General features: G+C 45.1%; 1 protein-coding gene across 7 annotated transcripts in view; it reads right to left on the bottom strand.

Annotated features, from left to right (window-relative positions):
• LOC100116528 (glutamate receptor 1) overlaps positions 1-15,123 on the bottom strand; it is a 332,198-nt gene that overhangs the window by 15,672 nt on the left and 301,403 nt on the right. For all 7 annotated transcript variants that reach the window (XR_512977.4, XR_001728766.3, XM_016981060.3 and 4 more), the window contains exons 5-7: positions 3,845-3,977; positions 2,273-2,393; positions 283-447 (exon numbers count right to left, since the gene is read on the bottom strand). Coding sequence is in view for 5 of the 7 variants with exons in the window: in XM_016981060.3 (XP_016836549.1) it covers positions 283-447; positions 2,273-2,393; positions 3,845-3,977 (419 nt within the window). In the remaining 2 variants the exon portion in view is untranslated. The remainder of the gene's footprint in view (positions 1-282; positions 448-2,272; positions 2,394-3,844; positions 3,978-15,123) is intronic.

Genomic DNA, 15,123 nt, shown 5'->3' with positions numbered 1-15,123 from the left:
AGGCATACGGTTCGAAATTTTCGATTGAAGTTTTTCATAATTTCCACGCGGCTAAAGTATACTGCACTGTGCGTGTTTGTGTGTGGAAAAGAAAAAGTTTCGCGTTTGGCCGTGTTTGAACAGTCCGCTACAATGAAGATGTTATCGAGCTGACAAGCCATTTTTTCTAATTCCCAGGACGGCCCGTAAGTTCCGACACAATAACGGGCTGTCAGGCTGTCTTTTGCTCTTTTTCGCGGGCGCGCAACAGTATATATACTGCAGAGAGAAAGGCATACTTACGGAAATGGAATCGCGACCGGCGCCGGGGTACTGGGAGGTCTGCAACTGGCTCCAGCCCTCGAGGAAGCTCTTGACGTGGCGTCGGCTGCCGTCGACGATGCGGAACCCGGTGATGTTGATGGCACCGAACTCGATCACCTCGCTCTCCCAGCGGTCGTCCATTATCTGATTAAGCCCAAGCGACAAGGAAATGCCGAACAAACTTTAGTCCGCTGTCTGCAGTCGCGTTGAGTATATGTATGTGTGTGTGGATAAGCACGAGGCTATATGTATGGACAGGGTCTGTGTTGTCTAGAGAGATAGACTCGTGTTTGCACAAGGTTTCGAAAGGGGTATAGTGCAGCTGTTTGCATTGTTTTTGGGAAATGAAGTTAGTTGTACAGCAAATGAAACGTACGCTTATTAGTGAATTTCGTTATATATTCAAAGAAAGCTTGATCGAACGCGTATTGTTATTCAATATTCGATAATAATTTTCTCCAGTTAATCATGAATAATATGATATTATTCTTTTAATATTAATTATGCTCTTATTTAATTGAATTTTGTACAGCGTTATTTATTTCAATGACGCTTACACCGTTCGAAGAAAATATGCGAATGAACTAATAAAATGTTTGTGAAATAATTACACTACACGGAAACTCGTTTCATGAAAATCAGACCAATTTTTGCGAGTAACGCGTACATTTATTTAAATAATATCCGAGATATTTACGCAGCTCGAATTAAATGGTGAAGTCGGCAAAAGGGGAGATAATCATCCTTTCCGGTGTAATAACAAAACGTGAGTATATTTTTAAATTGATTCAATAACAATAAAAGTCATTTAAAAAATGACAAATACCGCATAAAATGTAAGATCGATAAGGAATTAATTTAGAGAGGACCGAGAATTCTGTAGAAATTCTTCTCAAGCAAGCGGTGAATAGATAAATGAGAGTTATGAATTCTATGTCTTCGAAGACATATCGTACCATGGATCCATATGCACGAAAAAAAGGCTTACAATATTTTCAGCGATCCTTGCATGCATTGAATAATTGTATCAATTAAAAATCAAACACAATTTTCTGTTTGTATCAAACGGCCGTTCGCTTGTCATACACGCCTTGCCCTTAGCTTCCGCTCTATCTCTCCTAAATCTCGTTCTAATTCTCCACCCGAGTTCCCCGCTGTTTCCACGCACAACTATTTCTCAACCTCTTTTATTCGCTCTTATTTGTCCGCGTGCTCATGTTCCAGCGCCTGTGTTTTCGCGATCGAATCTCGCAAGCTATAAGCCGATTAGCGTCAATCGTCGAAAAAATTGGAAAAGGAACGGAGCCCACCGGCTTATCGCTACGTATACTATGCTGGCTTCGTCCGCTTTCATATACGTATGTTTTGATACAATAGAGATTTTCCGTTTTTCTATACTCCCTCGAGATTTCGTCGGTCAGAGAAGTTATAGGCGCGCGGCGAGCGAAGAGAACGATGGGGTATGCAGCATTCGTCGGTTAATTGAAAAGAGCGCGGGAACAAACGTTTGTCAGTAATTAAAAATAACGCAGCACGCGTATTTTTCTCAAGAAACGTGCACACACGCGCCGATTATTTCCATTTTCCAGCTGTCAATTTCGTTAATTACGTTGAGCCCCCTCGGTATAACAAAATGTACACTACGAGATGCAAAGTTCGCAATCAACGCAGCGGCGCTGCTCGCGAATTCGCGTTCGTTTAGCGGCGCGTTACGTTTTTAATTAAAACGAAAGCAAAGAATAAACGCTCCGCCGGCGTCGTTTTTTTTTCTTTCTTCTTATCGCAGAACTATAACTCTGGAAGTTAAATTTTTTCCGACAATAATGACGAAGCTTGAAAAATAAATAGTGAATTGTTGTAGCGGAAACGTGCGCGACATTGCGTTAGGTGTGAGTGCGAAGGGTTAACGATATTTGTATAGCTATGATGTGTGGAGTTTTATTTTATAAGGATAACCGGATGTACTTACCAATCCGCTGAGGAGGTAGTGATAGGTGCGTCGGCCAAGGGTTACGTCCCTCACGTGATTTACGACGATGTCCTTGGCCATCTCGGTCGGGCAGTCAAGTACGACGTATTTGTTGCTCCATCTGTATATACAAGTTTACTTTGTTATTTCGATTATTTGTAGAGAAAGAAGTAATTCTTCTACATTGACTCGATCCCTTGGTGGTTATTCAAAATAGAATGATCTTGGCTCCATCGGTCTTCCCGAGGCAACGGGATTGCCTCGGGAAGACCGATTGAGCCAAGATCATTCTACTTTGTTATTTCAATTCAATTCAAGGAAGTATTACAATAACGATGGTATATGTCGACGATTCTGAAGTTATTTTTAATTAAATGAATAATTCAAGTCCTTCTTTTGGTCTGACCGAAGATGCTTTTAAAGTTACTTTAAGCCATAATAACTTCAGAAACACGTGGCTATAAGAGCACCTCAGGAGTTCAAAACTTCAACGAAGTTATGTCTTATTCACCTAAAAGCCTTTCTCCCTTTGTGCTCCCGTCGGTTTGTTGTTTATTTTCAAAGCAAAACTCAATCGTTAACTCTATACCAGTCATAAATCGTGTTCCGTATATGAATATAAAAAAAAAACGATAATGACCAGAGAATCGAGCAACATTGGTACAATTAGACAGTCCCATTACAGCAGCCGCATGATTAAACGTGCTTCAATAAAAACAAGATCGCAAGCATGACGTAATATTCGATAAACTATATTCCCGATTTCGCAAACCGACGCTGCACACATGTGGGACTTCGAATACCACCACTATACGTTCATACCTGCAAAGCTGCATCTATGCATACCCACACGGCGCGGTAACCGCCATTCATCCTCTGCGCAAGTACGGCAAGTGATTTTCACGCACACACACATCTATATATACGCAGCTATAGCATCGAGCGAGGAGAGAGTAACTCTCGCGAAATGAGGAATGAGAACATGCCGTTTAATTGGTGTATCGAATATCGAATCAACTGATATATACGCCGATGCAGCCGAGGCCGCACGTGTAAACAGTAATCTCGAGCCTGTGAGGGTATTATCGTTAGTCCGGCTAATACCGCAAGGCTTGGCCCAGTCTAGCGACCCTCCAACTCATTGCTGATTAGCCTCGCGGCATTCGCACGCGATGAATCTCCGGTTGAGACGCATAAACGCGTCCGGTGTTCCCCGGCGAGCGAGGATCCCGCGTCTCTCTCTCTCTCTCTCTCTCTCTCTCTCTCTCTCTCTCTCTCTCTCTCTCTCTCTCTCTCTCTAGCGCGAGATCAATCGAGCATAAAAGCTCGGGTTCCCTGCGCATTGTGCGCTTGGTTTGAAAATTTCATCGGTATTTATGTTGCGTTGGATTCGGATTTGTTCGCTTTTCGGATTTTTGAAAAAAAAAAACTCTGAAAGCTTCTTGAAACGGTATTGGTATGCATAAACCTCTCGAGCTCGTTTCGTTACTAATGAATTTTGCAAATGAATCACGGCGAAAGGCAGCATAAATAATACAGAGTTAAGAAAAAATGAAGGCGTTTTTAGCTTACCGACTAATTTCTTCGAGGCTCCGCAAAAAGTCGAGGGCCTCGGACACATTCTGTATCCTCTTGACAGTTTCAACCTGGAAAGTGTCATTTCCGGGCTTCAGTCCTTGATAAATTTGCTGCAAGCGCAGGAGCCCTGTAACAAAAATTAAAAATATATTCTTAAGTACTTCCCAAGCAATTTATTAACCGGAGAAGCTTTTAGCAAATAAAACCCCTCGTAAACAGGGTTATGTACGCTCGCTTGTATACAACATTTTACAAAACTTTTGATGAATTATTCAATTTTCACGAAAACATAAAACAGCGTCTAGTTTATTCCATCTGACGTTTCCATCAAAACAATCACGAAGAAAAACCAACTACGACATCGTCTCAGCTGCTACCACGTCATATCGTATACACACACACACACACACACACACACACACCGCGAAAATCCTCGGGACAATGCTGCGGCTCACACCTTGGAGACGCGACGTCGATTAAGAGGAGGCGCTTTTGACGCGTGTAGTACAGCGCGGAATAAATTACCCCCCGCGAGTGTCGATCCGAGACAATTCGGTTGGGAGGTGATTGATGAAGGAGAGGCGCGCGTAAAACATCGCGCGACCGCCTTAAATTGTCTCGCGGGACACGATCGAAATTAATGATGTGGAAGAGTTTCATTTTTCGGAAGAGAAAGGCACTACGTCTTCTTTGAAATTTGCAGCGGGAGAGTGCTATACTGGTATGCCTCAATAGCCTGCAGTAGTAAAGCTGGAAAGTTTTGACGGGGAAATTACGCCGGTGATTATTTATTTATGTTAATGACCGCGCGATGTCGCTTTAGCGGAAGACACAAGTTGTAAAGTTCTTTTTTTTCAAGTTCGAAGTTTCGCGAGTCGTTGTTCCGAGTTTATGATGGACAAGGGGTAATAATGCTCGTGTAATGATTCATCGTTCGATGTAACGCTATTGTTAGAAAGTTTCAGCGTAAGTGTAAAGATTCTAACGTTATTTCGTCAATAATAAAAGTAAGCAATCCCTCAGAAGCTCGAGCGTCCCTTTGAAGTCTTCGTCTCTTTTATTTTCCCTTGACTTACAAAGGAGCGGACAAGAAGTTTTTATTGGCAAACAAACGTCGGTCAGTTCCTGCAGCCCGCTATGCAGCAGCTTGGTACATCAAAGGAATCAATAAACCGTCAAACGCTCTGATCGATAGCTCAAAGAATATATCCCCACAGGGCTGTATTAACGCCCTTGTCTCGCCGAGAAAAGCAATAATTCCAACGTATCTCGAGTAAAAAAGTTACTACTGAATGTTTCGAAACAACCGAGCGTTGCGTAGCTCGTTATTCCGCCCGAAAGTTCAGCCGCGCGCGAGCGTCTCGTCGGTGAAATCAGGAAGAAAAAAAAGCAAAAGCCGAGCTTCAGCAACGTACACAGCAGCGCGTCGCGGAGTGTCTTTGCAAAGACAAATTCCCGTTTGCGAACCACAGGCAAGAAAATCGCTCGCTCTCGAAAACCTGAGCTTGCGCGCGGGGGCAAAAAATTTGCCTCACGTCCGCTGGAAAACGTCGTAAACGCTCTCTTTTCTTTTTCTTGCTCTGTCGCGCGCTCATTTCTGCGTCTCGAGACAACGGCAAAAAAGCCGCGCACGAAACTGGAAGAGCGGAAAGAAAGAGTAGGAAGAGGAGGCGAAGGAAGAAGAAGAAGACGACGGTCTCGAGAATTTCGTCGGGGCGGTGCAAAAGCCGCTATATATAGCGGCTCGATCAATCGTCAAAAAGACGCGCGCGCGCGCAAGAGAGAGAGAGAGAGAGAGAGAGGGAGAGAGAAAGAGAGAGAGAGAGAGAGAGAGAGCGTTGAAAAGCGACAGGGTAGAGAAAAGAGCCGCCGTGAACGCAATAAAAAGCCCGGACCACGGCAAATCGCTCTTTTCCTTCGCGCGAGCGAGCGAGCGGTGCACGTAGTGTAGTCGCGCATTCGCGAGCCAAAAGGAAGATATGAAAGGTCCGGCGCACATGTGGTGCGGTTGGGAGAAAGAAGAGCTGGAGTCTGCGGACACGATCGACCAAGTCGTGCAGCCAGCGGTTGAGGAAGAAGAAAATGATAGAGAGAAAGAGAGAGAGAGGATATGTGGCTTCTGGGATTCCGCTGTTGCCTCGGGCGCTATCTGCTCGATCCGGCGCTGAACGCTGGGAAATTTTAGCTGGGGGACACGAAAAATTATACTCGACTATCTCGATGCGAGCGGAGGAAATTGCGGGGGAAGGCGAGGCGATGATTGGGATACGAGATTTTCGGACGTTCGAAGTGGATTATCAGGGGTCGTCGGCTGATTTGCGCGTGCGAAACAAACACAACGGATGTGGATTTTAGTATAATATATTTTATTTATATTTAGTATATAAATAGATGATTCTGGTACGGTATAGGCGTTATAGTATAGCAGAATAGAAACATTTTTGAAAATTGATTCTTGGAAACAAAAATCAACCCATAACGAGGCACCTGCCATAGCTCATCTCCAGCATCATCATCACCGCGCAAAGACGCGTAAGCTGACCTACCCGAAATTCGGCCTCTCGCAGCTCGACTAGCTTTAGTCTCTCTGACTCCTGAATCTTCGACTGCTAACTCGCCGACATGTTTTCGACTGCTCCTTCCCGACGTCTAACTGCGCGAGCCGCGAATCCCCAGGATCTAGCACAGACACACGCACACACACACACATGCGAGTCGCGCGCGCATCAGTCGCAGAAACTGTAGGACGACGTCGACAGTGGGAGCTCAGCAGCCCCGAGCGACCGCAAGCCTTGTACACAGGATTGTTCGCATACCGCCGTAGTCGACTAACGCCGCCGTGCACTTGTCGTACTGTCTCTCCTCTCTGGGGGGGTTGTCTCGAAGCTCGCCCTCTCCTCTCCCAGCTCTTGCTCTGATTGCCTGCTCTCGTCTGTCTGCTCTGCAGCTGCGTCAGCGCTTTGCTCATTGACTGGCTTGCGCTTGCATTTCCCGTCTTTTCACTCGTTCGGTGCAAGGCCGAGTGCACAGGCTAATTATAAGGAAGCCCGACAAATTAGTCGGGTTAACTGGGCGAACTCGCATCGGCCCTCTGGCGTTCTATTATCGAGAACGTGTTTTTGGCCTCTGCTACGGTTGACGTTGTGTCTGTGTGTATATGAATTAAACCTAAACGTATATTCCACTTGCCGAGAACGGTTTTAGCGCGACGATAGTTAATTTCCCGACGTTTCGTCAGAATAAAGCTCCCGGCTAAGAGCGCGAGTTAACTCGCGCAGCTGCCAAAGCTCGCTAATACGTACACGCATCCGCGCCACGACCGCAAGCCCTTTTTACCCTACTCTTCTCCCACCTTCTTCTTCTAACTTTGCAAAATTTCAGCGTAATCCGGCCCTAATACCTCCAACACTGCTATAGCTATCCTCTCCCGCGCGCTGCACTTCGACTCCATCCGTTTTTCCTCCTCCTACCCTGCTCTCCCTCTCCTCTCCCTTATCTCCTGAGTTACACGCCCGAATGCGCCTGCACACTCGGCGCACTCGTACACAAAGCGAGCGTAATTGCCGCATCCTGGCGCGCAGCCCGGCAAAATGTCGAGCGTTTAACTGCGACTCGCTTGCGCGCGCGTCTGCTATATACAGTCTGCTGCAGTACAGTGTGGAGGTGAAACTCGCGCGCTGCACAGGGTTTAGAGAGAGACGCACCAAAGCGGCCGCCGTCTTTTACCGGAGCCTTTTTGCTACTACCCGCATACGATTCCGCCTTTCTTCGCCGCGTACAGTTCTCTGCTTCTTCTGTGTATTTGCCGCGCTGCGGTGATGATGGCGCGCGCGCACACTGCAGCTCTCTCCCAGAAAGAGAGAGAGAGAGAGAGAGAGAGAGAGAGAGAGAGAGAGAGAGAGAGTAGGCGAAAAAGCCAAGTAGGCAAAGTGGCCGCGAGTATTTTCGCTTTGCCCCCTTTGTCTCTCGCTCTCCCTCGACGATTCCTCTCTCTCTCTCTCTCTCTCTCTCTCTCTCTCTCTCTTACTGTGAAGCTACTTCTTCTACGTCTTCTTCTTCTTTATGCTCGCCGGAGCTTTTTAATGGCCGGTAACGACGGATGAGGGCGCTAATAAGACCCCCTGCGGTTGTCGCTAACTGCGCCCGCTTAGGACGCGCAGGTATATTTTTCGTATTAAGAAGCGAGCAAGTCTGGAGGCCGTGATTAGCTGGAATTTCGGCGGCTTTCGCATCAGGCTCACTTAACGAGGGCCACAATCAGCGAGAGCTTGAGAATGTTTGTATTTTCTCATGGTGGTTAACTAAACGAAGTCTTTTGCATAGGTATAGGCTGATGAATCTGCAAGGCAATTCATCAAAATTTTTCCTTTTTAACCAAATGTAACTCGGCTGTTGGATTGCCTCGACAAACATCGAGTCCCTAGGCACAACAATCCCAGACGCAGTCGCAACTCATCCGGAAACAAACAAACAAAGCAACAAACGGGCACACCTGGACACGCTATGCGTTACGCCGGAGACGGACTGCGAGTCCACAGTGGGAATACATCGACAGCAGGGCATCGTAACTGCGTAGAGAGAAACCGATGCTGTTGGCCCCAGCTAATTAGCGACGCCTCGGTCCAAATCACCCGAGGCCATGTCACAAAGACGCTCGCTGTTCAATTTTTTAAAGCATCTTCCACGCGCGTTAATGTTTATAGCTTATCGGATCACTGATTCACGAACGCCTCGTTAAGATTAATCTCTGTACATTCGCTTTGTATTTTCCCTCCGATTCTACCCCCGCTTATTATGATTAGCTCTTTAGCCGTCTGTCCTTTGCTCCGTCTCTCCTCAGTTTTAATTGGAGAACTGGAAGATGAACCTGATTTAGGAAAGTACTGTTACCGCGCTCCGCAGGGCTAAATGCTTCGCAGCAGCTGAAATGGTCTGTAAATGGCGTGAGATGAATTTCGCGAACGCGCCAGACGGATAAAGAGTCTAACCGACGGAGCTGCGAATAGACGTTTCATTGTGCCTGGCAATTGCCGCCATGAGCAAAGGTCTCTTATCGCAATTTCCTTGGCGTTTTGCTGTTTCGTCGGGGATGCTCCTACGCGCCGCGCTGCTTTCTTACTCGAGAATTACCGTGCGCTCCACTTTGGCCTTGTGACTTTGAACCGAATTTCGGCTGTTGGAAGAGTGCGCGCGCGCAGCATGTAATCGTAAAGGAGAATCTTAATCTCGCACGCGAACGTGTTGAGAAAAGTTTCTAATCGAAATCTGAAACTTGGAAATAGTTTTCTTAAGTCAAAAGAGCTGTCTGCTTCGCGCGTCGATAGTGTTTCTGCTCTATTGTGTTTTAAGGCAATCTTGTTGATTATAATTTCTAACCAAAGTGAAATTATAAGTTTAAAAGTTTAAAAGCTTGACTCGCTGAGGAAACATAATAATGTTTCTCGCGTTATCTTGAAATTCAAGACAAGACCAAGACGAAATCGTCAACAAAATTTCGAGACGATACCAAGGCTTTCCGTTTTTTAATCGGATTGTCAACGTCCATAGATTCACATTCATCATTTTTGGGTTCAAAACAGTACCCCTTTTTCATAGAAGTTTCACTTCGTACTTTAACAAAAATACCTGATGGAAAGCCAGCTTTACAATCTCTTTGCGAGATTGGCGCGATTCATGCCTTTTCAAACAGTTATAAGCTATCCCTAATTGCACTAAAATTGAGAGGAAACACTCGCGAACCATCGAATATATCAATAAATTCACATTTCCATCGGTATAACAGTACAAATATATACATACAAAAGTCCAAATTCAAGGACCATTATCCTCGTCCTTTTTCCCACGTTCAAAAGTTTACTGACGCACGCGCGTTATTGTAATTCTCTATACGCTTTTTTCCAGTTCTCGTGGTCATTGTCCTCGTCGAACGTTCGCGCGAAGCTTCAACGCCACGCAGTGGAAAAAGTTCGCATGATTGTCGTCCGGCGAGCTTCGAAGCTTTGAACTTACATCCGCTCGTTCCATCCCACGAAGATCCGACGTCCACTTTGCCCGACGACCGTCCACTCTCTATATATAGAACGCATATCCTGCACTCGATGACTCTTTCCGCTCTACTGCCGCCATTCAATCCGCGCGTTCAATTTTTTTTTTTCGTCGCGGTTGATCTCGTTCTTTTGCTCCCGCGCGTCCGAACTCGTTCACTCTTTCGTACTCCCGCTCGCTTTGTGCGCCGTTAATTTCTGGACAATTTTCAGCCGGGCTTGCGTCGCGCGATCGATTCTCCTGCCGGCGGCTGCAGGGAATCATTCTTATACGAGATATACCTCTATGACTTTTTACAAGCATTTCTAAATACGTACGGCTGATCATTGCACGTAAATCCAACGTGATTAATCCCCGCCGCGAAATTACCCTCGCTCGATTATCCTAATCCCCGTTAAAAATTCTCAGAACGCCTAACTACCTCGAGGTTCAAAAAAAGCTCGAAGCGTGCGACAGTCAGCCTCACCGTGCTTGCAGTTAGCCCGATAAAAATTTTCCCGTCTTTCTTTCCTTCTCACTCACCCTCTCTCGGCAGCTGTAACTTCGAGCTCGTTAACTCGTTCATATCGTTTCTCGCGCGGGCGGGATAAAAAGCGCCGAGCTCGCATCCGGCCACCTTTAATAGTCCTTTTTTCTTTCTCCCTCACGGCGCGTCCTCGTATTTTCCGGTTTACGTTCGCCAGCCAAAAAGCGCGCGCTCACCGTAACTCACGTGAGTATATACAGCGACGGCTGCGAGCGTCAGGTACACGCACACGACCACTACTACTACTACTACTACTACTACTGATGCGTGTGCTCGACTCTCTTATAACGCGTCAGTGCGCGGGGCTTACATGCGGCTTACGCTATGTGCTGCGCTCCAGTCATGCACACGATCGTCAGATGCTGGCTGGTAGCGACGGCTGTCTTCAGAGGTGTCGAGGCGTATGGATGTGTTGGGGCAGGATTTTTTCTTTTTTAACGGCCTGTGCACTGCTGCCTACGGGGTTGTTAGCTCCGACGGCTGTGTGCGTTCTTTTTGAAAAACGGTGGACTTCAGAAAATGGCGCATAGGAGGAATTTTTCCAGTTGGTTATTTTCAGAGTAAAGCGAGTCGGATGTGAGAGCTCGAAAAGATAACAAAATGAATCAGACGTCGTTACACATCCCCGCCGAATTCGACGCAAAAATGTCGCCCATCTGTCGGAACAACGTGTACTCGTGTAAAGCTCAGACGCGCTTCGACATTGACATGTTCCCTCCTTCGCGTGTAATATTTACGAAGCCTTGCGGGGCTTGCGAAAAATTCACCGAGAAACACGTCCGCACACATACACTTTTTACGAGATCTCTTCTTTTGTGTCGCGGATTAAAGGAGGGTGACTTTGACGGATCTTCGCGCGCGCGAGCGCGTCTGTCTTGGAAAATATTAGATTAGATTCTCGCGAGTCGTAAACCTGAATTTGTAAACCCTTTTCTGAAATAAGTTTACCCGGTGTGTACTAAAGCTCGCACGGATGAGCTGTATAACTTTTGTGCCTTCTTTTTATAGTACGCGAGGGCTATATACGACGCGGTGCAGCACACGACGAGGAGATTTTTGCCCATCGGAGCTGGCTTCGATCGGAACTTTTTTATTTGTTCTCCTCGTCGTAAGTTATATATTTTATCCGAAGCATGAAATATGGCGCTTCACGAGTGCAGGACGTATGATTAATGGCTTTTTCGGAACGGAAAAACTATAATCTTCGCGGAATTTTCCTATCAGAGAGTGTTCGCTTTTTTTCTCCACGTCGTGTATTAACCAACAGATTTCGCTAACTGATTCTCGCGATACCTTTTTTTCTCTCTAGAATACATTGGCTCCTTTTTCGAAACCGTTTTCGACAGTTTTTCAAAATTATTCAACGTCCTGGCTCGCCAGGCGAAAAAAGCTCTAAAAATGTATGAAACCGAAAAATCGTGAATACGTAACACAGAGTGAGAATATACGAAAGCTGAGACGAGCTGGCGCGAGAAAACGATCGATCTTCCTTTGGCTGGCGGTTCTGCGAATGAAAGGGGCCCTTCGCGCCAGTGGTAGAGCTGTACGCAGGTGTATAGCGAGTTTCACCTGCAGCGACGTCGACTACGGGAACGACGGCGAAGAAGAAAATGAGCGAGCGAGAGAATTAGGTACAGAGAGCCGATGTAAAGAGTAAGCGCGACTGTCAGACAGTGACGTTGATATATGCCGTACTCGTCGGAGATTTGATTTTATCATTCAGTCTTATCTGCACAGATAATTCGTTCAAATTATTAAAATCACCATTGGTCGAACAATGGTGCAAGACGAAATAAGCAAAAATAACAGAGCAATAGACTCAGATAAACGGTGGAGGGAAAAGAAACAGAAGAGGCGAGAACAAAAAGTTCGAGAAGCCCTCGAGCTTTCACACTGCGAAAAGTAAATCATTTAAGGGAAGTAAATAAGGATTTAAAGAGAGTGGACTTTACAGCTAGCAGTTACGTGTTTTAAACTGTCGCAAAGAGCGCAGCATTGTCGCGCGTGCGCTGCGAATAAATTGCCGATTTATTTTTCGTCTCCGCACTCGTCGCGACGCTGTCTCGCGCACTGGCAATTTATACTTCCGCGGAAAAATCGCGGTTTAAAGTGTGTCGGGCTAGGAAAATATAAAGCGCGCAGATGTTGGAACACGGTTGGAATTTTTTTTTCTTGTTTTTATTTTACGTTTTAACGAGTCCAAAAAGAAACACACGACGGCGCGTGTTGTGTTACTGCATTGAAAAACAACGTTCTACAGTCGAAACGAGTAACCAAATTTTTGATTGGATTATTATTTTTGTTTTCTATTTCTAGATTCTTTAATTGAAGGCTTTTGTTTCGAGCCTTTTGTTGCATTCCTATATCAATGGATCACTTCGAAGTGGATCGCTATAGCAAAAGCTTGGTAAATGGAGTTACAAGAGGTATATATATAACATTTTATAATCAGTTGAACATCGAATGCTTTGGAAAAATGAAAAATAAGTATTGCCGAACAGAATTTTTTAAAATTTTTAAATTTGTATTTGCTAGATTTTGACGATTGTATAACTTTTAATCATACCCCTTTTGAAAACACACGCATAAAGCCGACCGAGTAATGCGCGACAAATCCCTCAAAATTCATCGGCATTCACACAGGGCGCAAAGACTAAAAATTCCCCGCATTCGCTTCGAAATCACGCCGTAAAACATAATAAACGCGTCAGGCAGCGGTGGCACGTTCGCCTCAAAATTTCGCGAAATTCCGTGACTGCAGCTGAGCGGCGATTTTCATAGGAAAAATTTCACTTCGCCCAACCACGCTCGCTTTTGCGCGGCTGGCAGTCGCAATTGCAATTTCTCTATGAAATTGCGATGCCGACGCGAGCGTATACGCACTTCCATAAAAAATTATGCTCGTAATTTTGCGGACCGGCCGGTAATTTCCCGGTAATTTCCGCCAATTTGCAGCGCGCGTCAACGGACTGAGTGGTCGGCTGCAGTTTTACACCCGCGCACAAGCTCGCGCGCGCATGAAATCGTATCCTAACCTCGACGCGAGAATTTTACCCTGCTTTGTTTCGCCGCGATGAAAAAATTCTTTCCGCGTTTTTCATTGTTGATTTCATTCCAAACAATATAAACTAGAAAAGAAAGCTAATAATTCAATTTATCTAGAATCACACTGGCTATTCGTTAAACAATTTAGAACAAGCCAGAATGGAGCAAAAATTTCTCTGCGCAGTGTGTCGTATAGCCAAATTCACGTTACACGTGAAAATTCAATTTACCCCGGATGTTCGCATTTTCCGCTCGACCCTAGCGCGCACCATATATATATATATATATATATATATATATATATATATATATGGTGCGCGAAATTTAAAAGCAAAATTAAATTCGCGAACGAAATGGATACTCGTGTACACTTTACTCACGCTTACACCACGCACACATAGAGATGCCTAAAAGAGAAAAATACATACGGTGAGTTTAGATGCTGTATTGGTTAGCCCCGGAATCACCCCTTCCATAGCGATGCGTACATACATATATCTATAGTGTGTGTGTATATATACACACACACATACGAGTACAGAGTTTGGGTCAGGTTCGCATTTTCGCAAATTAGTAAACCGATCGTGTTGCGCGCCACTCGCTTATTATTCCCGGGATCGTCGAGTGCTGCAGCGTACCGGCGAATTTCGATACGGATATATATATATATATATAGGTATGTGGTTGTATGCGGGGCAGAGCCGATTCCGGGAAGCGATATATGCTGGATAATGGTCGGAATAAAAATGCGAGCGAGTACGCGCAGGGGTGAAAAAAGCGGAGCCGCTGAATTTTTTCCTTGGAAATTTAATCCGCGGCAGTCACGTACGAATTGATACGCGAATTCTGATTGAAATTTTCGGGTAATGTGTGTACGCGTTCGTGCGGCTGAGGCTGATTTTTTTATTTCATACTAGCTCACAAACGTCATGGATGGTTAAAGAGAGGAATTTTTCGACGTTTCGCGTTTTATTGCGTTTGTTATAAAGCGAGTTGATTAATTAAAGGACGCTTCCGCTATTGTACTATGAATTCTGCTAATATAATGCCATAGTATAATGGCTGCTTAATAGAATATGGGAAATAGTAAATGAAAGAAGCTAAGTTTGAGTCAAACGTCCAAGACGTATTTAAAAGTAGAGAAAAATATAAAATACTGCAGGCGACAATCCAATCGTGTAACTTCCACATTCGTTTTCAGCGATTTTCTTATGCTGCAAATATTTAATTTCGTTTCTGGTTCGACAAAAACAAAACTGGAAAACTTGTCTTTAACGATCTACACGATCGCAGATATCCAATCCTACGGCAAACAACAAACAATAGACACACCGAATATTCGAGCCAAATAGTTAGCAATTTATTTCTTGATGTCACATCGGATTCCACCACAGAGAGCAGCCGAATACCAAGAACACTAGAGGACGAACAACGCGCACAATAGACATTTCGATTGAAAAGTTCTCTCTGTCTATATCACGCGCGCGCATATTCCTTTCAGTTTCTAATCTCTCGCATCGAGACTCGCATCGTCCGCAGTATCCCCACACGCCGGCTCTATTTTTTTCATAACCAAAGCTTTGGCAAAGCGAGTGAAAAACTGCGAAATATTTGAAAAATAGAGGAGAGTATTTCTCGCTTTTTCCGACAAAAATTG

Source organism: Nasonia vitripennis, chromosome 1 (assembly GCF_009193385.2).
Source record: "Nasonia vitripennis strain AsymCx chromosome 1, Nvit_psr_1.1, whole genome shotgun sequence".
Lineage (NCBI taxonomy): Eukaryota > Metazoa > Arthropoda > Insecta > Hymenoptera > Pteromalidae > Nasonia > Nasonia vitripennis.
This window is presented reverse-complemented; position numbering and strand designations above follow the sequence as displayed.